The sequence below is a fragment of the Polypterus senegalus genome, chromosome 12 (genome assembly GCF_016835505.1).
Source record: "Polypterus senegalus isolate Bchr_013 chromosome 12, ASM1683550v1, whole genome shotgun sequence".
In the NCBI taxonomy this organism is placed as follows: Eukaryota; Metazoa; Chordata; class Cladistia; order Polypteriformes; family Polypteridae; genus Polypterus; species Polypterus senegalus.
This window is the reverse complement of record NC_053165.1, coordinates 42359929-42387253: the sequence shown is the minus strand read 5'-3', so window position 1 is coordinate 42387253 and position 27325 is coordinate 42359929. Positions and strand designations below refer to the sequence as shown.

The window sequence follows — 27325 nt, the reverse complement described above, 5'->3', positions numbered from 1 at the left end:
TTGAGTTGGATATTCTGAAAGCTGATGCTTGCATTGGTATAACTCATTGACTTTCCCTGCTTTATAGTTTCCAGTCTATCTGAGATATGTGTGTTATCCTGGGGAACCACATTGTTATGCCGAGCCAAGTGATTCTGGCCTAGTGTGCTGCAGAAACTCCTGCAACTTTCCATTCCTTAATGGTCTGATATGCCCTTGATTATGAAAACACTCCTATTAATAGCTGCTACAGCTTGAGGCAAAATCAAAGAATTCTTCTGAAGTGTAACACAGAGATTTCCCAGAACTACTCATGAAGAAAGTGACTACATGCCACTGAAGGCAACCTCTCCATTTGCTGTGCAATGTGCTTTGCTCTCCCTTTAATGTCAGTGTTTTTGGAGCTTGCAGCCAGCTGTTCCATATGGTGATACATAGCTATACTCTTTGATCTGAATGTAGAAAAATAGAAAATGCCCAGTAAATGTGGGGCAACCAATAATGGGTCTTCACTGCAGAAGATATGTATATAGAATAGCCTATTTCCACACAGATCATTCTTAGGTCACACTTGATTTAGGAGCTAGTGTGTTTTCCATATTAGCTGCAATAAGTCATAGACTTTTTCAATCATTACCTGTCCAGTGTTCATTTTGAAAGCAGAAGATTGTGGGTACTCATTTCTACAGCAAAGGTCTAGCCGAGGAAATAAGTGTCTCATTGAATGGATGGAACTGAGTGGCACTGTAGACATGAAAGTGATATAGAAGACTTCTTTAAATTGTTTTAAATACTTTTTGGGCAATTTTATAATTCCAGCATTCATAATGCAAGCACCAAGGCAGGGAGTATGTATTTTTACAGCTCTGCTCCAGCTGTGGAAAAAAGTTTCCCCCAGGAGGTGGGACAGAAGGCCAGAGTAGACATTAAAGTGATTTAAAATAATTTCTAAAACGTTTTAAAAATATATTTTGAAAAATTTCAGCGGTCAAGTTTTTATTTTGTAAGCAGCAGATAGGGGGCACACGTTTCTACTGCTCTGCTCCAGCCGGAGAAATAAGTGCCCCTACCAGTGGATAGGACCACAGGGCACAGTGGAGAAAAAGCTGACTTTCAGAAGTCTTCTTAAATTTATTTAGCTCAATTTTAGTTGTCCAATGTTCATTTTGTAAACAGAACAGCATTTCAACTGTGGAAATGAGTGTCTTCTCCAGAGGATGGGTTAGACAGGTACTTTAGATATGAAATATATATAGAAAACTGTCTACAGTGTTTTAAAATACATTTTGAACAATTTTAGCTATACAGTATTCATTTTGCATGGGCCTGTATTTCTATAGCAAAGGTTCAGCTGTAAAAATGAGTGTCCCCTCTGGTTGAAGGGATGGATATAGGGGCACAATAGATATATAAATGTGCTGCAGAAGACTGACTGATAGTCTTATTAAAGACATTGTGCACCATTTTTTTACTACCCAATGTTGATTTTGCTATTGTTATGGAGTACCTTTAAACTAATATTGTGAATTAATTCTGAAAAGGGTTTGGCATATGATTTTATTCAGTAGATCTATTGGAGAGCAGCATGTGACGTATCCATTCTGAAAATAGGGCTTTGCAATCCGATGTAAATAATAGGTTAAAAATAAGTAATTTCATCAGAAATAGCCATTAGAACCACTATTAATGTCTTTTTAAATCAGTTTAATGATATCTTGATAAAAAACATATCAATTTCTATGAAAAACACAAAAGTGTCTGGGTGTGTGTATGTGTATATCAATAAATAATCCAAAGGTGACTGACTCGCTCATCAGCAAAACACTTCACCCATTTAGTTAAAAAGGTGAAATTGGGCAGGATGGTTCATCTAAGGCAGTAGGTTTCCACTACGAAAGGACATTTCAATATATTAATATTTAGTAGTTAAAAAAAAAGAAAAAAATTCTAAAATATGCCTTGATTGAAATTTAGTAACATTTCAGAAAAAAAAACAAAGTAGCCAAAACATTTTATTTGTTGCTATTTGTCATTAATAATGCTCTAGAAAGTGTTCGTTATGCCATGACATTGACAACAATAAACAGTGTATTGAAATGAAAAGAGTGAAAGCCAATAACAATGTAACAAATACACTGTGTTGCTGTACTGTAAAATATACCAAAGCATACAATTCACAGTCACAACTACGGATGAGCCTGTGGTTGATGATATTGTTCATCACCGATTGGCTGGGCACATTGTCATTTGGTACCAGACTTTTGCATAAATTTCCTTAAACTTACAAACTGCAGCTGGCAGAGTGTTTTTTATTCATTTATTTATTATTATTATTATTGTCGCATGCCTCAAAACATTGTTGTCAGGCACTTATATTTGCAGCAGGATGCACATATGATACTTCTGCTTAGCTTCACATATAAAGTTTGGATAGGAATAGCACATGGACATTTTGTAGCACCACTCTGCTGTGAGTACTTTCAGTGGTCCAGTGCCAGTAATGCTTGAAGCTTCAATCTGCCACTGATATCATATACTCATATACACGTACTCCAACCTCCAAGGTGGGTCGCCCCTCACCCCATCAAAGTAATAACAAATTAGGTGAAGGAACAAAACACTGACTAAACAAAGTAATGCCAGCAATTTGCTTCCACTTCAAGCACTGCTTGCAGGCAAATAGTGTAGTGTCTTGGTAGCGACACATGACTCAGTATTTGTTTTTGGGACTTCTATGCAAAATAACACCACTGAAAGAAACTTGAGGGCTGAGCCCACCGGGCTCCCTTCTACCACGATTTTCACAAGAGAGGATCCTTAACAAGAATTGGAAGGGTAAACGAGTTATGAACAGGCCTGAAAATACCCTGTGATAGTGAGACGAGTGCTTTGGAGTAGAATGAAATACCAGTGCAACAGCCAAGTTGTTCTTTATGGCCAGAACAATGGAGATGTAGCAGTCAAGGATGTAAATACAGTAATCCCTCGCTATATCGCGCTTCGACTTCCGCTGCTTCACTCTATCGCGGATTTTAAATGTAAACATATCTAAATATATATCACAGATTTTTCACTGGTTTGTGGATTTCTGCGGACAATGGGTCTTTTAATTTATGGTACATGCTTCCTCAGTTTGTTTGCCCAGTTGGTTTCATACAAGGGACGCTACTGGCGGATGGCTTAGAGGCTACCCAATCAGAGCATGTATTGCATAATAACTAAAACTCCTAAATGATATAAGATATGCTTCCCGCCGGTGCTTGATTGTTTGCTTTTCTCTCTCTCTCACCCTCTCTGACATTCTCTGCCTGACGGAGGGGGTGTGAGCAGAGGGGCTGTTTGCACAGAGGCTGTTTGCTTAGAAGATATGGACGCTCCTCTTCGGCATACTTAAAAGCCCAAAAGCACGTATTGATTTTTTGATTGTTTGCTTTTCTGTCGTGCGCTCTCCCTCTCTGACATTCTCTGCTCCTGACACGCATTCTTTGAAGAGGAAGATATGTTTGCATTCTTTTAGCTGTGAGAAAGAACTGTCATCTCTCTTGTCATGGAGAACAGTTTAAACTTTTGACTAAAGGGTGTTATTTCATGTCTAGAGGGCTCTAATAATGTTAACAATGTGGGAGAGTTTATAAGGGCTTAAAATATATAAAAATAACCATACAAACATATGGTTTCTACTTCGCGGATTTTCATCTATCGCGGGGGGTTCTGGAACTCAACCCCCGCGATCGAGGAGGGATTACTGTAGTTATAGCTTATTTCTTTCTTTACTGTATAAACTCTTAAATATACTATTCCTTTTGAAATTTTTATTGAAACCTTAAAAGAAAAAGACATTTTTTTTTTTCAAATTTTTTTCTCAATTCACATTTTCCTTCTCTATCCACATGCCGGGTCACTGCAATAAGAATGCAAGTGTACTGTGATAGTAAAGTTAATAAATCTGAAATAAACTGATTACACAATATATCAAAGCAGTGCATTACATTTTTTTAAAATGCCATTGTCCTCCTGCAGGCACATCTTAAACTACAAGCTTGCAATACCAATCAACACCCAAGTTAATGCTCTTTTTACAGCATGTCATTTGCACAAATGATTAAAAAAGGCAAAAAGCCATGATCAAAACAAAACCAAGTACAATTATTTTCTATAACATCTGCCAGTTTGCTTTTTGTTTTGTTTTTTTTTCAGAAGATGGTAGCAACTTCTAGTTTCTTAAAGAAAAAATAATAATAATTCACTTTTGGTAGACATTTATTCAATTGCATTTTATGATTAGGCTGATCTTATTTTAGAGTTTTGTGGCAATATGGCATCATTATTTGTAACAATTTTAAATGAACTTGGAACAAGTCACCTTTGAATCATAGAAATAACATTATCATATACCACTATGTGAGCTGAGTTTACACCTTTTACATCTGTGAGACAAGACTGCTGCATCCCATGCTAAAACGCCCACGCACCTATTCCCCCACCACCCAGTATAGATGCTGTATTATCATGGTATTTCCCTCTACTTGCCCTTTTACCTGTTTCCTCAAGGGTTAGTATTCTCGTCAAGTTTGTTATCGGGTTGGTCTACTGTTGCACTTTAAGATGAACACACACACACATAGCTATACGCATACACACAGACCCTATCCACAACAGTGCCCCATGAATGACACACGCACACTTATTAACTCCTAGCACTTTAAACCACACAAGTGCTATAGGAATAACAGCCTGTCATTCAGCACTTCAAGAGACTTACTTATTATCGGCACGAGCAACATACAATGTTTTAGTGATATCTCAGACCTAAATATTACTTTTGGTCTACAAGAGTACATTTAAACATACAAAGACTCAGCACTCTTGACTATAGGCCATTTATCAGCCAAAAATACTTTCTTTTCGTATTGTTCCTAACTATTGAGGTGCGCCCTCACTCTCAGCCTTGTAAACCTAGCAGCACAGAATTAATGGCAACAAATCTGGCTACACTAGGTGCTCAAAGAAATCTAACTTATTAATTCAATCACTCTAGACATTAAGAGAAAGCATAGAAAGTTAAAAGCAGCATGGTATTTATTACAAGAATAATAATAATACCACTGAAACAAAGAATAATAGAAAATAGGTACTGATAGGAAAGTCTGAATATATATAGTCTTTAGAAAAAGCTTACGAAAAAAAAGGTAGCGATAAGGATGAATGTCCCAGGGAGGCGTTTGATTTAGCAATTGATGTTCATGATGCCTTTCTGATGACCAATGCCGTCTTCGTCCGTTCCTCTTCTTCTTCTCCTTCTCCTTCTTCTTCTTTGCTTTCTTCTGACTCGCGTTGCTCTCAAACCAAGGAATATTTATTATGAAATTGGTTTCACAACACATGCACCTCATGAATTAATTCACTGTCTGTTTTCCCAAACAACAAAACCTTTAATGTATTCTGAGGTGTCAGTAGTTCTTCTTTTCCCGGGCTGTAAACCAAACTGTTGTTCTAGATGTCCATCCATAAAGTAATCGATAGCTCAGGTTTCCTTTCCCAGGCTGTAAATCAAATTAGCACTAAGCTATGAACAACTGTTATAAAAGTGAGGTACAAGGAAGAGGATATGTCTTTTTTATTATAATGCCTCCTACATCTGAATTCATGTTGTTGGGATTGAGCAAAATATTATACAGAATAAGATGTAGATTTTATACACCATAACAGATGCTTTCTGCAGTACATGAGTAGAGTAAGCGAATTATTTAGAATCCACAAGCATCTTTCTATCCTCAACCCAATTGGCAATGGTACCATGAAATGATGTGAATATCACATAGCACTAATCACAATACAAAATTGTCTTTAAGGAAAAGAATTAAATAGAATAAGAAGATATGAATTCTTGGTGGGTATTAGACTGGTCACTTTTATGAGCCAAATTCATGATTCTTTGATGGCAAGCTGTCAGATATATAGACCCAAGACCTTTATGCGTCCACCTTTATAGTTTACAGCTAGCCTGACGTTCTTTTGGTTAAAGGCAGTTTTTTGTTTTCACCAAACATGACATCTGACATTGTAGCCAAGCTGCTCCACCTTTTGACTTATCCACATAGATCACAGTGTTACAGCAGTCCTTTTCTTCACTGAGGTGTTGTGTTGCAAACTTTAGCCATACATCTGTATTCCTTTTAAAGAATGGTGATTTATTCCTTCCTGACCTTCCTCGTAGGCAAAGTTGTGCAGTCTCATTTGGACGGTTAGCTCATGAACTTTGTAAGTAATGGAGGAAGGACCTTGTCTGTAAATCATTTGATGTTATCTTGGGGTTCTTGGAGGTTTTTTCGGTCGCCTCAAGTCGTGAATTGGGCGAGGTGATATAGCCTGGATATATTACTAGTGGTGTAAAATTGTCTTAATTTGTTGATAATTATTGCATAGTGGAGTGGTTAACAACAAACTGCACTGAGATAGATGGCTATTTAATCCTTCACAGACTCCTAGACGTCAACTGTCTTTCTACTGAGGACCTCAAATAGGTCTTTTTGTTTTGATATAATATAGCTTCATGACCTTGGTTGCTAAAACTAAACTGTAATGCAGGGTTCTAATGTTTATATAAGTCATGACAATCTAAGTTACTTAGCAATAATGATTTAATCATTTGCACCTGTTTGGGTGCACTCGAAATGAAATGATCAAGTAACTAACTTTTTGTACACAAGGAAATACAAAGTTTAATTAAATAATGCGCAAATAACTGCAAGATATTATTTTTTCATTGTACTTCTGTTAAATTAGATCATCTCAGTATTGTTGAAATTAAGATCAGAGATTCTTTGACAAAATTATTTGTGTGTACTTTTTGACACCATTCACACCACTTTATTTTTTTTATATCATTGCAGTATTTGGAACTGCTGCTGAGTTTTCAGAATCAGTTTTTTTTCTTTCATTTTTGATCAAGTTGCATGTTTTTCAGTATAAGCATTGTAATAAAGTATCTATCTAATATTTTTGCCTTTGTGAACCAAGATGTCAGCCATAAAACAATGTTAATATCAAAACATTTTATCTTTTAAGTGTATCATGCCTCATAATTTGGTTTGTCAGGATTGAGTGCTGACAAGTGGACACATGACATTTCAAAAAGAAAGAAAGAAAGAAAACGTTTTTTCTTTCTAAGTGGGGAATTTAACTTTTTACCAAAACTCAAGAAATGTTATAATGAACAGTAGCAGTACCATCAAAAACACACACATACCAGTTGTTGCTGCAGTTTCCAAATTGTGGTTTTTACCTCTTCCAGGTTCATGCTACAGTGGCCAGGAATGAGAATCCTGCGTCGCCATGAGCTCGATGCTTTCTTAGCCCAAGCAGTTTCTCCTAAACTCTATGAACCTGACCAGCTGCAGGAACTGAAGGTACATTTATGCTTTGTGTTTTCCTTTGTATGCTGGTTTCAAAATTGTGTAGACCAATCTATGCCAGTGTATCACAACACAATGTGTTGATCATTTGTTGTGGTATAGTTTAGATATAAAAACTTACCCAGACTGTTTTTTTTTTTCCCCCCCACCCTAGATCGACAGCCTTGATCCTCGGGGTATTCAGCTGGCCGCTCTGTTCATGAGCGGTGTTGATATGGCTCTTCTTGCTAATGATGTTTGTGGGCAGCCTATCCCTTGGGAGCACTGCTGTCCATGGATGTACTTTGATGGCAAACTCCTACAAAGCAAACTTATAAGAGCCAACAGGGATAAAGCTCCCTTAATTGACCTCTGTGATGGTCAGGTAGGTTTCTGAAAGGCAGACTTTTACTATGCTAGTGTAGTTGTTTACTTGTTTTGTAAGGTCATAATTTGTGATATTTGCTGACTTTGTATGGCCAGTGCTGTCGCCAAGTTACATGCCTGGTGCTAACATTTTCTTTTTTTCGGCTGGTTGTTTCTAGGCCGATCAGGTTGCAAAAGTAGACAAAATGCGCCAGAGCATTCTGGAGGGGTTGAATCTTTCCCGTCCAGTTCATGCTGTTCCATTTCCACCACCTGGAATGCAGTTCTACCCAGGAAACCTCTACCCAGTTCCCCCAATGCCTCTACACCCAAGTCGAGGAAGAGGACTACCTGGTAAGTTTAACATAAATAACCAGCAGTCCTGATTATGTAGAAGTGTTCATTTAGTTGCATCTAGTTTTTACAAAATGTAAGAGTGTAGGAAAATATTCTGCCGAGAACTGGATTATTGCATCCCTCAAGAAAAAATGATGCAAGAAAAGAAGTTTGCATTAGCATGCTGGGGTTGGAAGCATGGAAATCTGTATATTCAGACACAGAAAAGACTGAAAAAGGCAAAAACAGGATCACTCATACGTTTTGAAATTGATACACAGATTTATCAGCGTTTGTACAGCTGACGTGTAATCATTGTAAAGTAAGGCTAATCAGAATTATTCTGACAGTGAGTTTTAAGTACACATATTATGAAACAAAATAAATAGTTGCTATATTTGTTTTTGATAACTTTATATCAGCTTAGAGGTCATTGATGTTGATTGCTGGGTTGGTGCAGAACCAACTTACTTATATATTCTGAAATTCTACATATATTTTACTATACCATATAACATAGGATAACCTCTTAAAAAGTTGATGCATTTTGATTTTTAATTTTCTTTTAAGGAAAATTGGATGATTTAAGGAAAACTGGATAGTTTGCTGTGTTTATTAAGTTATGGCATAGTAGTTTATTTAACTGTATAGCAATTAATTATGAAACTGGAGTGTATTTTACTATTCATATACTTCCACATGAAAAGAAACATTAGATGTAAAAATGGGATATGAAGAGCCTATGATTAACACTGAACTTGAAATATTCTTCTGTTACCTCCTCTTAGGTGTCCAGGCTATTCCTTCTCAAGGAGGAAAACTTGAAATTGCTGGCACTGTTGTTGGACAATGGGCTGGCAGCAAGCGTGGACGAGGGAGGGGAACATTTCCTATCCAGGTTGTTTCTGTTGGCGGGCCAAGCAGAGGGTAAGCACTTGTTTCCATTTTCCTTCCAGGTAACTAGGGGTAAATTTGCCAACTGATTATTGTGAATATCCTGGTATCTAATAATAATTCCTTACATTTTTATAGAGCTTTTTTCACTACTCAAAAAACGTTTCAGTGAGTGGGAAGCCACTTTAACCACCACTTGTGTGCAGCATCCACCTGGATGATGTGACAGCAGTCATTTTTGTGCCAGTACACTCGCCACAGATTAGCATTTAATAGGTGAAGTGATAAAAGAGAGAGCCAGTTAGAGGATGATTAGGGGGCCAGAATGACTAGGCATGGTGGGCAATTTAGCTTGGACATTAGGATACACCCTACTCTTTATGAAGCGTGACCAGGGATCTTTTATGACTGCATAGAGGCAGGACCTTGATTGTACATCTCATCTAAATGACAATGACATTTTTTTAGCACAGTGTCCCCTTCACTGCACTGCAGCATTTGGATCCAAATTCAGACCACAGGGTAAGTGCCTCCTGCTGGCTTCCCCAACCTCTCGTGGAGAGAACTTTAAATGTTAAAACCTTATTTGGCATCTTAATATTTTTTTGGGGTAAAAATTTTATTATTCAAGATGTCTACTACCAAGAAAGTTGGGTACAATAAACCTGATAAATATACAGTTAGGTCCATAAATATTTGGACAGAGACAACTTTTTTCTAATTTTGGTTCTGTACATTACCACAATGAATTTTAAATGAAATAACTCAGATGCTGCTGAAATGCAGACTTTCAGCTTTAATTCAGTGGGCTGAACCAAAAGATTGCATAAAAATGTAAGGGAACTAAAGTATTTTTTAACACAATCCCTTTATTTCAGGGGCTCAAAAGTAATTGGACAAATTAAATAACTGGAAATAAAATACTTGCTTGAAAACCCTTTGCTGGCAATGACAGCCTGAAGTCTTGAACTCACGGACATCACCAGATGCTGGGTTTCCTCCTTTTTAATGCTCTGCCAGGCCTTTACTGCAGCGGCTTTCAGTTGCTGTTTATTTGTGGGCCTTTCTGTCTAACGTTTAGTCTTCAACAAGTGAAATGCATATTCAGTTTGGTTAAGATCAGGTGACTGACTTGGCCATTCAAGAATTTTCCACTTCTTTGCTTTAATAAACTCCAGGGTTGCTTTGGCTATATGTTTTGGGTCATTGTCCATCTGTATCATGAAACGCTGCCCAATCAATTTCACTGCATTTAGCTGGATTTGAGCAGACAGTATGTCTCTGAACACCTCAGAATTCATTCGGCTGCTTCTGTCCTGTGTCACATCATCAATAAACACTAGTGTCCCAGTGGCACTGGCAGCCATGCACGCCCAAGCCATCATACTGCCTTCACCGTGTTTTACAGATGATGTGGTATGCTTTGGATAATGAGCTGTTCCACGCCTTCTCCATACTATTTTCTTGCCATTATTCCGGTAGAGGTTGATCTTGGTTTCATCTGTCCAAAGAATATTTTTCCAGAACTGTGCTGACTTTTTTAGATGTTCTTTAGGAAAGTCCAATCTAGCCTTTCTTATTCTTGAGGCTTGCACCTTGCAGTTCACCCTCTGTATTTACTTTCATGCAGTCTTCTCTTTATGGTAGACTTGGATATCGATACACCGACCTCCTGGAGAGTGTTGTTCACTTGGTTGGCTGTTGTGAAGGGGTTTCTCTTCACCATGGAAATGATTCTGCGATCATCCACCACTGTTGTCTTCCATGGACGTCCAGGTCTTTTTGCGTTGCTGAGTTCACCAGTGCTTGCTTTCTTTCTCAGGATGTACCAAACTGTAGATTTTGCCACTCGTAATATTGTAGCAATTTCTCGGATGGGTTTTTTCTGTTTTCACACCTTAAGGATGGCTTCTTTCACCTGCATGGAGAGCTCCTTTGACTGCATGTTGTCTGTTCACAGCAAAATCTTCCACATGCAAGCACCACACCTCAAATCAACTCCAGGCCTTTTATCTGCTTAATTGATAAGACATAACGACAGACTTGAACACACCTGCCCATGAAATAGCCTTTGAGTCAATTGTCCAATTACTTTTGAGCCCCTGAAATGAAGGGATTGTGTTAAAAAAATACTTTAGTTGCCTCACATTTTTATGCAATCATTTTGTTCCCCCTACTGAATTAAAGCTGAAAGTCTGCACTTCAACTGCATCTGAGTTGTTTCATTTACAATTCATTGTGGTAACGTACAGAACCAAAATTAGAAAAAAGTTGTCTCTGTCCAAATATTTATGGACCCAACTGTATAACCTGCTTCAATATAGTATACGACATTTTAACACAAAATTGAAAAGCCGAAAGTGTAGATTAAAAAGCAGTCCTCCTTCTGTTGCACCCCCAACTCAACCTCCTTCAAGAAAAACTGCCCTAGAGGAAAAAAAAATTCAAAGTTAAAGTTGTTTGCTGAATTTCAGCAGGGGAAAAAATAGAAACACCCCCATCTCTTCATCTTTAAAGATTAATCAGTTTTTGTATTTGTGGAAGGATTGATTTTCAGTTATCTGGGCATGTTATAGTAGTATTAATTCTTACCAAGTGTTAGGATTAACTTGTGATAACCAGTTAATCCTTGCAGCTGAAAATTCAAGATAAGCCAAGTTAAGAAAGCTTTTCAGTAGGTAAAGGATAGAAACTGTTCTCTTCCACTGGGATATTAGTGCTAACTTAGCAGCTGTTGTGCTGAGTGAAAAAAACCTTTTCTGACTTAATACTAGAATTACCATAGCCTACGAAAAAACTTGTAAATCCAGCCCACCTTAAATCCCTTCACACCTCTCCGCTAGTGCCTTCCATCCATTATCCAACCCGCTATATCCTAACTACAGGGTCTGCTGATGGTCTGCTGGAGCCAAACCCAGCCAACACAGGGCGCAAGGCAGGAGACAAACACCGGGCAGGGCACACACACACACAAACACCACAAACTACGGACAATTTACAATCGCCAATACACCTAACCTGCATGTCTTTGGACTGTGGGAGGAAACCGGAGCACCTGGAGGAAACCCACGCAGGGAGGACCTGGGAAGTGAACCCAGGTCTCCTTACTGCAAGGCAGCAGCACTACCACTGTGCCACCATGGCGTCCATTCCGCTAGTGTCTTTTGTCCTGTAAATGTGCCAATAAAGACAAGCAGCCTGCTGTTCCATCCCCCCCACCACCTTAGAATGTGTACAAAGTTCTCCCAGCTCATGTCTTGATTATCTGTGAGTGAAGTGCAGGAGTTTTAGAGTGGAAATAATAGATCATTATTTGTAACATATGCATTTCATGTGTGTTCTGTTTCTACAATAATCTGTGTAAACACATTGTTAAAACAGAAACATTTTTGCCTACATTTTGTCATTTATTACTAAAGTATGAAAAATTACATAATGCCTTACAAAGCCTTAAGTCCAACGATCAAATAAACATTTTCACAAAAGGGTTAAGGATGATACAACAGCTTCTGCGGTGAAGCGGTAAGAATTGTTGTCTTGTAATCAAGAGTCCACAGTTCGAACCTGACTGTCCTCCTATATTTACTGTTTTCAGTAGTGAGCTGCTCTTGTTGTTAATATTATACAGTACACGTATACATTTGTTTTTTGGTTTTTTTTTTGTTCTTTATTTCGCTTTATACAATTTCTCGTGTTAGGAATTTGTTAGTTTTCACATACCCCTTGGGGTCAGAGCGCAGGGTCAGCCATTGTACAGCACCCCTGGAGAAATTGAAGGTTGAGGGCCTGGCTCAAGGGCCCAGCAGAGTAGTATCTCTTTTGTCAGTGACAGGGATTTGAACCGGCAACCTTCGGGATTATAGTACTTGTAAAAGTTAGCATTTTATTTTTTCACTCTTATTCTCTCAGTCACAATACATACTACTGCCATTCCCCCAATTAGTATGTACCTTATGATCCATGATGTCAAAGGAACATTGACAAAAAAAAACAGAGACATAGGTATATATGATATTTGGAATTATTCATTTTATGACCTGTATAGTACATCTCAGAAAACATTGTGGCACGGATGAAACATTATTCATATTCATTCGCATAACATCTTGCGGTTGTAATTAGTGATCACGTATTTCGCATGTTGTTTTGTTGCCATTCCCCACATGTTGCTGTATGCTATTTCTTTTGTACTCCAGGACATGCAAAGGAAAGAATAGTACAGAGAGGTCAGTTCAGCGCTTTATGCAATCATCAGATTCAAATGTTAACACTTCCCACACACGCAAGGACCATCCTTCCTACATTTGCGACTTTTGTACCTGTTGCAATGTACACACTTCTCTCTATGCTTTGGTTCCTATTAAATTGAAAAGGCATCTGATACTAACTCAATTTACTTTCCTTCTTTTTCCCTCACCCTTTCTAGTAAGATGCGACGCCGAAGTTCCTCTGCAAAATAAGTCAGGAACACTGTTCTTTTCTCAGTGAACCCCATAAATGCCTTGCACAGTACATGTGCGCTGATGGCCGCCAGGTCAAGCTTATTATAGCACACAGCAACCGGCCTCCTGCACGTTCCTGTTTGCACTGAATAGGCTCACACCTGCTGGTGCATAACATCAATGCAGCACCGGGCAAAAAAGAAAGAGACAAATCTGTGGTACAGTGGGTATAAATTTTGGTACTTGTAAAAGTTACCTTTTTTTCTCTCAATCATGATCACACTCTCCACCATTTGTGCCCCTCTTGATCTGACTCTAACTAACAACACCAGCATAAATTCACACCCGATCTGATGCTATTTGTTTTCAATTAATACTCCATTAGTGAGATGATGTTTTCTGATTGGTACTATTCAGGTCATAAAATTAATTCTTCAAAATGTCACACATATTGTCTCTTTCTTTCAAGTGTGTAATAGAAACCACAGCATAGAAAGAAGTGTGTACATTGCAACAGGTACATGTAGGAAGGACGGTCCTTGCGAGTGTGTGAACTGTTAACATTTAAATCTGATGATTGCATATAGCGCTGAACTGAACTATCTGTACTATTCTTTCCTTTGCATGTCCTGGAGTACAAAAGAAATAGCATACTGCAACATGTGGGGACTAGCCAGATTGGGGGGGGTGGATTTGGGAACATGAGAAACATGTGGTCACTAATTACAACCGCAAGATGTTATGCGAATGAATATGAATGTTGCATCCTTGCCACAATGTTTTCCAAAATGTACTATACAGGTCATAAAATGAATAATTCCAATTATCATATATACCTATGTCTCTGTTTTTTTCTTTGTCAGTGCGGCTTTGACATCATGGATCATAAGGCGCATACTAATTCACCGTGAGCAGGAACACTCAATAAAACTGAATAAAAAATTTTTAAAAATCAAATGACAGTGAGTTATGAAGAAGGCAGATTCACCAGCGTTTGTGTGTCAGCTTTTATCTATCCAGATCAGAGAATGTCCATTTCCGTTGTCTCAAAACACCACTCAAATCTACATTTATTCCTAGTTTCAAATAAAAATGAACAGCGTCAGATCCCCGTGGGTGGCAGTAGTATGTATCGTGATTGTGACTGAGAGAATAAGTGACAAAAAAAACTAACTTTTACAAGTCCTGTAAATGTACAGTGGCTGTTACTGACGCAAACCAAATATATGTGTACATTATGTATAATATTAACAATAAGACCAGCTTACTACTGAAAACGGTAAATATAGGAGACAGTCAGGATCGAACCGGGGACTCTTGATTACAAGTCAACAAATCTGACCGCTACACCACAGAAGCAGTCGTATCATCCTTGAATCTTTTGTGAAAGTGTTTATTTGTTCTTTGGACTTCAGGCTTCACACATTATATAGTTTATGCCTAAATGTTGTCATTTATTACTAAAATATGAAAAACGTTTCTGTTTTAACAATTTATTTAAACAGATTATTGTACAAACGGAACACACATGAAATGCATGTGTTCCAAATAACGATCTATTATTTCCACTCTAAAACTCCAGCAGTTCACTCCCAGATAATCAAGACATGAGCTGGGAGAACTTTGTGTACGTTCTGCGGCGGTGGGGGGGGATGGAATAGCAGGCTGCTTGTCTTTATTGGTAGAAAAGATGCTGATGGAGAGGTGCAAAGGGATTTAAGGTCTGTCAGATTTACAAGTTTTTTCATAGGCTTTGGTAATTCTAGTGTTAAATGAAGGTGTAGTGAGGAAAACTGGAATCTTTATGGAGAAAACAGAGGATGTAAAATCTGAAATAATTGGGCACTTTCAAGAACATAAAAACGCCTAGTATTTGAGCAAAACATAATAGACAAAAAGAATCCAGAGACAATACCATGACATAGCATCTCTGGGAGGAGGTCAGTAGTTGGGTGTACAAACCTAAGCTGTTTTTGCTGGTGATTTGTTGTTTTTTTTTTTTTTTGAAGCTTAGTAAGCTAGTATAATATTTTTGAACTCAAAGTCGTAGAAGGTAAATTTGAAATTAGTAGGAAATTAAAAAAAATTCCTTAGTGGGTTAATAATTATATGAAAAGAAGCTGCAAAAAAATGTATGAGGCTTATAACATTAATAACACCAGGACTAACCATTGGGTGTGTGAGAGCATGAGAGCAACCATTATAACAAGGATATTAGGGAAGCTAAAAGGCAGTTAGAGAAGAAAGTTGCAGATAATGTGAGAGATGACCCACAGAAATTCTTTCTGTATTTTAGTAGTAAAACAGTAATCAAGGAGAATGTTAAGTGTATCAAGAATAATAAAGGCTAATTAAAACATGCAGACAGTGAAATAGTGCATTTTTATAACGTCTTTACTTGTGAGGAAGTGGTAAGGGGAACTGCTTGAGGAGGTAGGAAGTGACTTAGACATTGTAGAGGTAGACGTACTGCTTAGATTAAATAGGCAGAAATTAAACACATGGACCAGAGAATAATTATCCTGGAGTGGTTATGGAAGTTAGTGAGTACATATATAAACCTTTGACACACATTTTTAGGAAGACATTGTGCACTGGGGCAATTCTGAAGTACTGGAAAATGCAAGTATTACCTTGTTATGTAACAGTCTGGCAGATCGAAGTAACTATAGGCTAGGAAGCTTAAAATGCTTTACAGATAAACCACAGGAGAACTATAGCTGAATGGGAGTTATATAAAGTTTTCACCATATTTAAAAAGTACAGTAATCCCTCCTCGATCGCGGGGGTTGCGTTCCAGAACCCCCCGCGATAGGTGAAAATCCGCGAAGTAGAGACCATATGTTTGTATGGTTATTTTTATATATTTTAAGCTCTTAGAAACTCTCCCACACAGTTTATAAATATTCTCCGCATAGTTATACAGTAAACCCTTGTTTATCGCGGTTGATCCGCTCCAGACAGACAAATGGATTTCCAAGAAGTAGGATTCTTTATTTATAAATCTAATATTTTCGCAGTTAGAGCATTGAAAACCTGTTTACGACCTTCTAAATACGTTTTTTAACATTATTAGAGCCCTCTAGACATGAAGTAACACCCTTTAGTCAAAAGTTTAAACTGTGCTCCATGACAAGACAGAGATGACAGTTCTTTCTCACAATTAAAAGAATGCAAACATATCTTCCTCTTCAAGGTGCGCCGTCAGGAGCAGAGAATATCAGAGAGAGAGTGAAGTAAACAATCAAAAATCAATAGGGCTGTTGCGCTTTTAAGTATGCAAGCACCGTGATAAAGTGGCGCAGTGAAGGGATCAATGTGAAGGTAGCCTTTCAGCATTTTTTTTACAGGCGCGTCCGTATCTTCTAAGCAAACAGCCCCTCTGCTCACACCCGCTCCGTCAAGCGCAGATAATAGGGCTAATCATACGTCTCCCTGATGGTATTGCATGATGGATAAGTATCTGCCTGTATTTCTCAGAGAGAGTGAGAAGAGAGAGCAGTGCGCGGGAAGCATATCTTATATCATTGAGGAGTTTTATTTGATATGTAATACATGCTCTGATTGGGTAGCTTCTCAGCCATCCACCAATAGCGTCCCTTGTACAAAATCAACTGGGCAACCAAACTGAGGAAGCATGTACCATAAATTAAAAGACCCATTGTCCGCAGAAATCTGCGAACCAGTGAAAAATCCGTGATATATATTTAGATATGCTTACATTTAAAATCCATAATGGAGTGAAGCCGCAAAAGTCGAAGCACGATATAGCGAGGGATTACTGTACTCACCATTTCCAATAGAACCTATAACCTACCATAAAAAGTTCCAGGACACATGACTATAATCTTTGTGTGTGTGTCCAAAGCCAAAATAGCTGTTAGGGGAGGTTGTAATGGAATACATCAATAACATGTACAATTCAGCAGAGGTCATCTGCTGCATGTCGGGTATGGATGAAACTTGTCCTGCTCAGAATGTATGTTTGCTAAAAGTTTGCCTTATGGTAAGGATATTAGCCTGTAAGTGTAACATTCTGTAGGGTCTTTTATTTGCTTTAGAATCAAAGAGAATGAGTGTCGGATAAGGTGTAATTCACCATCTGAAGAATTTGTGTTGACATGAGATTCTAGTAGGATGGGAAACTGTGCAGAGAGCCTGTCAGGATTTGGCAAACAACCACAGCTACTTTTAATTTGTCTATCAGGTTTTGGAAAACTAGTATAGCAACATCCTTCTCTGTCAGTTTAAGATGATTAATTATGTTGAGAAAAGGTCTAAATATCAATGATGAAGGACATAGAGTTCTCATGCAATAATTCTGAGTAGAATTCATTGAATCTTTTGTTAATTTGTGGAAGGTTGTAGGTGATCATTCCTGTCTTGATTTTAATGGTAGCAATAGCTGATCTATTTTCATAAAGCAAAGAGCTTTCTGGATTTAGCTCCTGATAAACATTTTACCCAAGTTCAATGAATTTCAAATCAAACTATTTGTAAGGTACAAATGTATTATTATATGGAGTTGGCTAGTAGATAGAGCAAAGAGAGATTTTTTTGGATCTTGTTTCAGTAATTTGAAAACAGAATCTTTCAAATTTATCAGAGCCTGTTTGAAAAGCCTTCATATTAAGACTACAACAAATAAGAATTGCCACCTCATGTTTCTTGGATATCACAGAAGTACACACATTGGTGTTGATCCTTTTATTGGATAGTGTGGGTGTATTCTGTGCCACATCTGCGGTTTGATACCATAGATAGTCAAGAATTGAAACACATTTCTTCCTAAACCTAAGGCATTCCAGGATACAGTGGTTGATTTGGGAATGAAGAGATCAGATGGAGGAGAAGATAGAAAGTATGCAAGGTGATATAAAAGGCAAAATGTGAATCCTGTCAAAATTATGTGTTTTTTCCCCTTCTCTTCCCACAGACCCTTCAGATGATTAAAATGTAAACCCCCACCCAAACTTCCCCTTCAAGCAAACCAAACCAAAAATAGCAGTTATACAGTAAATAATAATAAAGAAACGTGACCTACCCTTAATCCCCCCAACCAAACCCACATAGTAATTCAGATAGACTTAAGTATTACACACAGTATCTGAAGTAGGAGTGGGATTGGAGACCAACCCCCCTCAACCATCATTCCCTTTCAACCCACAACCCCCATCTTTCCAACAGCATCATTAGATTGCTATATCCAGAATAGGGTAGTTTTGGGTATGTCATAAGAATGCCCCCTGGGCGGCTCCCATTAGGACTGCTCCAGGCATGTCCCACTGGGCAGAGACCTTCCGGCAGAACCCCACTCAGACCTCTTAAACTTGATTAATTGCAGATTTAGGGAAAAGTAAAAACTTACAGAATATTTTTACTTGTACCTACAACTCCCTAAGAAACCTATATATATGTATACAAATTATGTACACATACATTCTTGGCAAATTTGCACATTTGTCACTGAAATAACTTAAAACTGACAAACATAATTGGCACCGATTGTTGGTTATTCTGTATTTAACAAAAATTAGGCTGCTTTAGAGTTTTCATTCAACAGAATATGTTAAATTATAACACTGAAAATGGCATGGACAAAAATAATGGGACACTTAACCTAATGTTTTTTGAACAGTCTTTAGAGGCAAGCACTGCAAACAAGTGATCCTTTAGCTCTCAGTGAGATTTCTGGACCTGTCAACAGGTAGTCTAGCCCATTGTTCCTGAGCAAACTGCTTCAGCTGTGTCAGGTTTGAAGTGTGCCTACTCCAGACTGCTTGTTTCAGTTCTCTTCCTAGATGGATGTTCAATAGGATTCAAATCAGGGCTGAAAGTAGACCATTTCAGAGTGACCCAATGTTTTGTTCTTAGCCATTATTGGGTGCTTTTAGCAGTTTGTTTTGGGTCATCATCCTGCTTGAGGATCCATTGCCTGCAACTAAGACAGAACTTTCTGACACTGGGCAGTACATTTCACTGAACAATATCTTGATAGTCTTGAGATTTAATTTTTCTCTGTACTGGCTCAAGGCATATGGTGCCAGACGCAGCAAAGCAGCCCAGAAACATAAACAAACCTCCTCCATGTTTCACGGTAGGTATGATGTTCTTTTCTTTAAAATCTTTTTTTTTTTTTTTATCTTTGGGCATAGAGCTCATGTGACTTGCCAAAAAACTAAATTTTTGTCTCAGCTTTCCAAAGAACATTTTCCTAGAAACATTGTGGCTTGTCAATATGCATTTTAGCAATTTCTAGTATGGCTTTTTTGTTTTTCTTTTAACAGTGGAGTCCTTCTGGGCCTTCTTCCATTGAGCCCACTGCGACTCAAAAAGTGACAGATGATGCAATCAGATATTGATGGACCTTGACCTTATAGTTCAGCTTATCTCTTTGGAAGTTGTCCTTGGCTTTTTGTTTACCATTCTTACTATCCGCCTTCTACCTATTCTTGGGTTGATTTTCCTCTTGCAGCTGTGTCCAGGGAGGTTGACTACAGTCCCATGGACCTTAAATTTCTTAATGATATTTTCAACTATTGTCACAGGAACATCAAGTAGCTTAAAGATGGTCGAGCATTTGTTAGACAACCCTCTCCTTTGTTCTCCCTTGTTCATGTTTAGTGTGGGACACATAATAATAATACCAAATGGCAGAGTGTCTGCGTTTCTCCTTTTAAATAGGCCAAATGACTGATTGCACAATTGGAGATCCTAATTAAAGAAAACAGCCACTTTGAAAAAATCGCTCTAATCTGATATTAAAGAAAACAGCCACTTCGAAAAAATCACTCTAATCTGATTATTTATAATCTTTTTGAGGGGCTCAAACAAATGTCTTCTGGCCATTTTAGAATATCATTGCAGAATACTTTTTTTATACACTTTCTACGCTTTATTCGATGACATACCAAATGCTTGCAATAACACACATGTATGTATACATATATTGTGGAACAAGCCCCGGACACGGACGGACGGACGGACAACGTTTGATCACCTAACACACACATTTTATTTATCCTAATATTTACAAGTCTGTGCACAATCCAGTGCCTCAGCACCAGTCCCCTCAAAGTTCAGGCCTCTCTTCCTCAGGCCGCCTCCACTCATCTCCAGCAAGACTCTTGTCCACTTCCACCTGATTCCAGTCATCATATGGAGTGAGGCGGCCCCTTTTATACATGCCTGGATGGGCTCCAGGTGCTTCCCGACACTTCTCCACCGACACTCGCCTGTGTGGCAGAAGTGCTGGCTGCACACCCGGACTTGCGTGGTCTTCTTCCTTCCCAGCACTTCCATTGTCTCCACACATACCGCTTAGAATTAAGGCCAAAACGTTCTATCTTGGTCTCATCAGACCAGAGAATCTTATTTCTCACAATCTCAGAGTCCTTCAGGTGTCTTTTAGCAAACTCCATGCGGGCTGTCATGTGTCTTTCCTCTTCTCAGTGTGTGGAGACAGCCAGGCACTGCTCATCACTTGTCTAATACAGTCCCCACAGTGAAGCATGGCGGTGGCAGCATCATGCTGTGGGGGTGTTTTTCAGTTGCAGGGACAGGACGACTGGTTGCAGTCGAGGGAAAGATGAATGCGGCCAAGTACAGGGATATCCTGGACAAAAACCTTCTCCAGAGTGCTAAGGACCTCAGACTGGGCCGAAGGTTTACCTTCCAACAAGACAATGACCCTAAGCACACAGCTAAAATAACGAAGGAGTGGCTTCACAACAACTCTGTGACTGTTCTTGAATGGCCCAGCCAGAGCCCTGACTTAAACCCAATTGAGCATCTCTGGAGAGACCTAAAAATTGCTGTCCACCAATGTTTACCATCCAACCTGACAGAACTGGAGAGGATTTGCAAGGAGGAATGGCAGAGGATTCCCAAATCCAGGTGTGAAAAACTTGTTGCATCTTTCTCAAGAAGACTCATGGCTGTGCTCAAAAGGGTGCTTCTACTAAATACTGAGCAAAGGGTCTGAATACTTAGGACCATGTGATATTTCAGTTTTTCTTTTTTAATAAATCTGCAACAATTTCAAAAATTATTTTTTTTTGTCTGTCAATATGGGGTGCTGTGCTTACATTAATGAGGGAAAAAATTAATTTAAATGATTTTAGCAAATGGCTGCAATATAACAGAGTGAAAAATTGAAGGGGGTCTGAATACTTTCCGTACCCACTGTATATCTACAAGCACATGATATACACTGTAGGTTAATATTTATGCAGATTTTTTGGGAGAAGGGAGGCCAGTGTTGTTAGCCCTTTGCAATGAGTGATTTCTTAAAAGTAAGCAAATATAAAGGCTCAGTAAATAACTACATAGCAAAACAAAATAGATTCCTTTAAGTAGTATGTCCCCTCCATTAAAGATGTGGTCAAGATCTTCATGCAGAGAATAAGTTGAGGACATTTAGTGAAAGCAGAACAGGAAGATGTTACCATTTCGTGATCTAAGGGTACAGCCAGGTAAAACAGTGAATGTCTTAATGAAGGTGACACTGGTTGCCATTTTAGGCCAACAAAGTGAAAGTGTTGATTGTTTCCAGGGCTTGCTTCAAATCATCAGAGATCATGGATGGTGAACCATCTATAATCTTCAAAAGAGAAGGATAAATAAGGAAAAATTATAAACCTGCCTTACAGGCTTGTTTAGAAACAGGGTGCATCTTCTTCTGTTTTGGGCTGTGCTTGGAGAAAAATCCAGGAGTACAATTATTTTTTTCTTTAAAAAAGAGATTCAAATTCTTCCCAGCATCATTAAGGACTATCAGTCTATCCACAGCTGAGGAACCTTAGTGTATGTGTTTTTGGTCGTGGTTGAATGGTGTAGGATTTTGACATATATTCTTTGTGGCATCTCTCTACATTTAGAGCATAGTACTGCAATTTGTGGAAAAATAGCTGCACACATTTTTTTGTTTTGTGAAATATGCTTGCATTATTACATTCAGCATTCTCATGGCACCCAATTATATGAGTGTTTTTTCTCTGACTGGATAGTTTTCTGGCAGCACTAAGACTTGTTTTTTTTATTCAAAAAAAAAAAAATAGGGAAAATGGAGGAGCTGCTCTAGCTTTTGTTAATCGAGTGGCAATGGTCACGTATCTCCTTTTCCTTGGCATCTACAAACGAACCTGATCCTTTTGTTTTGTTTTGGTCTACGGATTCAGTTTATTGTGTGCATTTTTACATTAACTAGTTGAGGCGGCACTTTGAACCCTGGAAATCGCAATCTTTCTTTTTAGATTTTTGGCTGCGGCCGTTAGGCAGCTTAATATGATAGGCAACCTTTAAAATCAGCACAGAATGGTTCACTAAATTGTTTTACTAAATTAGTGCGTGAGATTATTGTTGGTCACTTTAAGACATTTTGTATTTGGTTATGCAAACGTAAAGTGTTTATTTCAGTTAACCTCATTACTTCAGAGTAATATTTTATATATTATATATATATAATATTTTAATACTATATAAATAAAATATACAATTGTACTCATAAGTTTACATATTGAGGCAGAATTTATAAGATATGTACAATACTTTAGAGAAAAGATGACTGATTAGGCAAAAGTAATTTTGTTTACTTTTAGTGGAGTCCAAATTAAACTATAAAGCTTCATAGAACAGCAGAACCATTAAACAAAACATGGTAATAAGGAAAATAATGAGGTAGTCCCTGTTCAGAAGTTTGCACACCTTTAGTTCTTATTACTGTTTATTGCCCCTTATAGCATCAAAGATGGCATGCAGTCTTTTGTGATGGTTCTGAATGAAGCCCTTGACTTTCTCAGGTGGTACAGCTGCCCATTCTTCTTAGCGAAAAGCTCCCAGGTCCCGTAAATTCTTGGGGTGCCTTATATGAACTGCACGTTTTAGATCTCCCCAAAGTGGCTCAATGAAATTGAGGTCAGGAGACTGTGATGGCCACTTCAGCACTTTTTTTCTACCGTAGCCACCGAAGGGTCAACTTGGCCATGTGTTTTAGATCATTGTCATTTATTAAGATCCAAGTGCATGACATGCACAGCTTCCAGACTGATAAATGCAAGTTGTCCTCCAATTTTTTTCCGTAACATGCTGCATTCATCTTGCCATCAATTTTCACTAAGTTTCCTGTGCCACTGTAGCTCACACCCCCCAGAACATTAGATATCCACCTCCATGCTTCACAGTAGGGATGGTGTAGTTTAACTCATGGGCCTTGTTGCATCCTCTCCAAACATAATGTTTAAGGTTGTGACCATAAAGCTCAATTTTGGTCCCAAAGGACTTTTTTCCAGAAGTTTCGAGACTTGTCTAGGTGCTGTTTGGCATATAGTAAGTGGGTTGTTTTGTGGCATTGGCATAGTATGGCTTTTTTCTTGCAACTCATCTGTGCAGTCCATTTTTGTTCAAGTACTTCATAATTGTGCTTCTTGAAACAGCAACACCATTTGTTTACAGAGAAGAGTGTATATCGGCTGAAGTGGCTTGTGAGTTTTTTCTTGACAGCTTGACAGATGATCCTGGCAGTTGTGGCTGAAATCTTGGTTGGTCTACCTGACTGTGGCTTGGCAATAACAGAACCCCAAACTTTCCACTTTTTTATCAGAGTGTAAACACTACTTCTAGGCATTTTCAGATCTCCGGATATCCTTTTTATATCCTATATGCTTCATATTATACATCATAACAATCTTTTCTCGCAGGTCCTTTGGCAGTTTTTTTGTTATCCCCATGGCTTGGTATCTAGCAAATTCAGTGCAGTTCTGCATGAATTTAAATCAACTATTTATACACAAGACACGGATTACATTTAAAGAGGTTACCTTAATTACCCTTAATTTCCCTTAATTTGAACTTGTGTGTGTATATTACCAGCCCCAACATTCAAGGGTATGTAAAATTGATCAGGCCCATTTGGATGATTTCAGTTATCATTATGGTTTAAAAAGGGCTCACATAATTATGTGATAAATTGCCTCACATGAGCACACTCCCTAACAAATAAGGAAAGCTTTCTGCATGATCTATACTAATAAAAGGTAAAGCCCTCACTGACTCATCACTAATTCTCCAACTTCCCGTGTAGGTAGAAGGCTGAAATTTGGCAGGCTCATTCCTTACAGCTTCCTTACAAAAGTTGGACAGGTTTCATTTCGAAATTCTACGCGTAATGGTCATAACTGGAAGATATTTTTCTCCATATGCTGTAATGGAGTTGAACTCGCAAGCCGTGGGGGGCGGAGTTTCGTGTGACATCATCACGCCTCCCGCATAATCACGTGAACTGACTGTCAACGCAGTACGTAGAAAACCAGGAAGAGCTCCAAAAAGCGCTGAAGAAAACATGTATTATACAATTGAGAAGGCAGCGAAACAATAAGAAGCGAGCGAGTGACATATACAACCATATTCATGAGTGCTGCTACTTCGAAACAAAGCACGGTGTAAACCTAAAGTTTAAATTAAGTTCATAGACAGGCTGCCGCTGGCGTTTGTCATGCCCACGGGTAATGTGGGATACAAGTTTAATGAGAGGACGCAGGATATAAACGAGAGTTTTGATCACTTTGTAAATAAGTTCAAATTGCAGGTGAAGGGCTGTGCTTATGCAAATTCCGAGACTGTGTTTGTGGGGGATTGACAGTTAAGGTGGGTGGAGGAGTCACGTCATCATCTCCCCTCCCATTCACCTCATTTCGCTCTGAGCTGAGCTCCGCAGCTAACGCAGTGTTACGGAAGCGACTTTGTGACGCTGCCACCAAATACTCACAGAAAAATCCACAAGTTAATACACACGCTGTCTCTACAGTTTTTCCACACTGAATCCTCCAGGCGCTACTTACAAAAGGTTACATTGACAATAGTGTTACGTTATTTTTAAAATGTTTCCTTTTCTTAGCACAAGCACAGCTGAGAAGCTTCGATGCATGTGCTCCGTAATGCGTTAAAAAATCACGCATTTAATCACACTTTGCATTACAAGCAAAGGGGAACTTCTGTCAATGCATGATTTCCTGGTACACCGATTACATTGATCAGCGCTTACCGATTCATTTTACCCTCGCACCCCCTTGGTTTGAGAAGAAGTATGAAAAAATATGAGGTTAACACAGAAAAACAGATCACCAATTGAAGCTTTATGAATAATCGATTCGCCACAAATAATTGTTTTGGTAAAGCCATACTCGGTGTAATCCTCCTGCCATTTTATAATTTTTCCGCCACAAGCCATGATTCAATGAACGGTAAAAAAGTAAGAGCGAAGCGAGGGTGACTTATTCAGGCAGGCAGGCGACAGCTCAATAGCTCGAATTTGGATATAAGTAGGTTCTATTTAGTCGCCAGAAATATCTTTGTTAGGAATGGAAGTTGAATTTAGTCTTTAAATTTCTATGGTAAAGAAAAAGTTTTGCAATGATGACTAAATTTAACTATATAAAGTCAAAACTTGAATATGTAAAGTCAGCGTCAGTGTATATATAAAGTCAAAACTTGAATATATAAAGTCATTCCCAAATATATAAAGTCAAAACCTGAGTATATAAAGACGGCGTTGGAATATTTCGGAATATATAAAGTAAGCGCTGGAATATATAAAGTCAGCGCTGGCCAATCCCTGCCAACACTGGGCGCTGGGCAGGGCACATGCATCATTTTCAAAACATTAACCGAACAGTGTTTTTTAATTTATTTTTCTGAATACGTTTTTGTTAACTTAGTTCAGTTCAGAGTCGTTTCAATCAATAGATATTGACTTTCACTTTATATATTCAGTCGTGAGTTTATATACTCCAATGCTGACTTTATACAATCAGGAATGACTTTATAAATTCCGACGCTGACTTTATACATTCAGGTTTTGACTTTATATACAGTAATCCCTTGCTATATCGCGCTTCGACTTTCGCGGCTTCACTCTATCGCAGATTTTAAATGTAAGCATATCTAAATACGTATCACGGATTTTTCGCTGGTTCGCGGATTTCTGCAGACAATGGGTCTTTTAATTTATGGTACACGCTTCCTCAGTTTGTTTGCCCAGTTGATTTCATGCAAGGGACGCTATTGGCGGATGGCTGAGAAGCTACCCAATCAGAGCACGTATTAAATATTAAATAAAACTCCTCAATGATATACGTTTGCACATTTCAAAGCTCTAACAGCCCGTATTGATTTTTGATTGTTTGCTTTTCTCTGCGCCTGATGGAGGGGGTGTAAGCAGAGAGGCTGTTTGCACAGAGGCTGTTTGCTTAGAAGATATGGACGCTCCTCTAAAAAATGCTGAAAAGACTACCTTCACATTGATCCCTTCACTGCGGCGGCTTTATCGCCGGTACTTCGCTTACTTAAAAGCACAACGGCCCTATTGATTTTTGTTTACTTTTCTCTCTCTCTCTGATATTCTCTGCTCCTGATGGCGCTCCTTTGAAGAGAAGATATGTTTGCATTCTTTTAATTGTGAGAAAGAACTGTCATCTCTCTCTTGTCATGGAGCACAGTTTAAACTTTTGACTAAAGGGTGTTATTTCATGTCTAGAGGGCTCTAATAATGTTAAAATCGTATTTAGAAAGTCGTAAACAGGTTTTCTATGCTCTAACTGCGAAAATATTTATAAATAAAGAATCCTACTTTGTGGAAATTCATTTCTCTGTCTGGAGCGGATTAACTGCGATAAACAAGGGTTTACTGTATAACTGTGTGCATAGAATATTTATAAACAGTGTGGGAGAGTTTCTAAAGGCTCAAAATATATAAAAATAACCATACAAACATATGATTTCTACTTCGCGGATTTTCACCTATCGCGGGGGGGTCTGGAACACAACCCCCGCAATCGAGGAGGGATTACTGTATTCCAGTGCTGACTTTATATATTCAGGTTTTGACTTTATATATTCCAGCGATGACATTATATATTC

General features: G+C 38.4%; 1 protein-coding gene across 2 annotated transcripts in view; it reads left to right on the top strand.

Annotated features, from left to right (window-relative positions):
• The window catches only part of LOC120540315 (constitutive coactivator of PPAR-gamma-like protein 1), an 88990-nt gene that overhangs the window by 49169 nt on the left and 12496 nt on the right, over positions 1–27325 (top strand). For both annotated transcript variants that reach the window (XM_039770967.1, XM_039770966.1), the window contains exons 12-15: positions 7274–7388; positions 7549–7758; positions 7919–8093; positions 8864–9002. In XM_039770967.1, coding sequence (XP_039626901.1) covers positions 7274–7388; positions 7549–7758; positions 7919–8093; positions 8864–9002 — 639 coding nt within the window. The remainder of the gene's footprint in view (positions 1–7273; positions 7389–7548; positions 7759–7918; positions 8094–8863; positions 9003–27325) is intronic.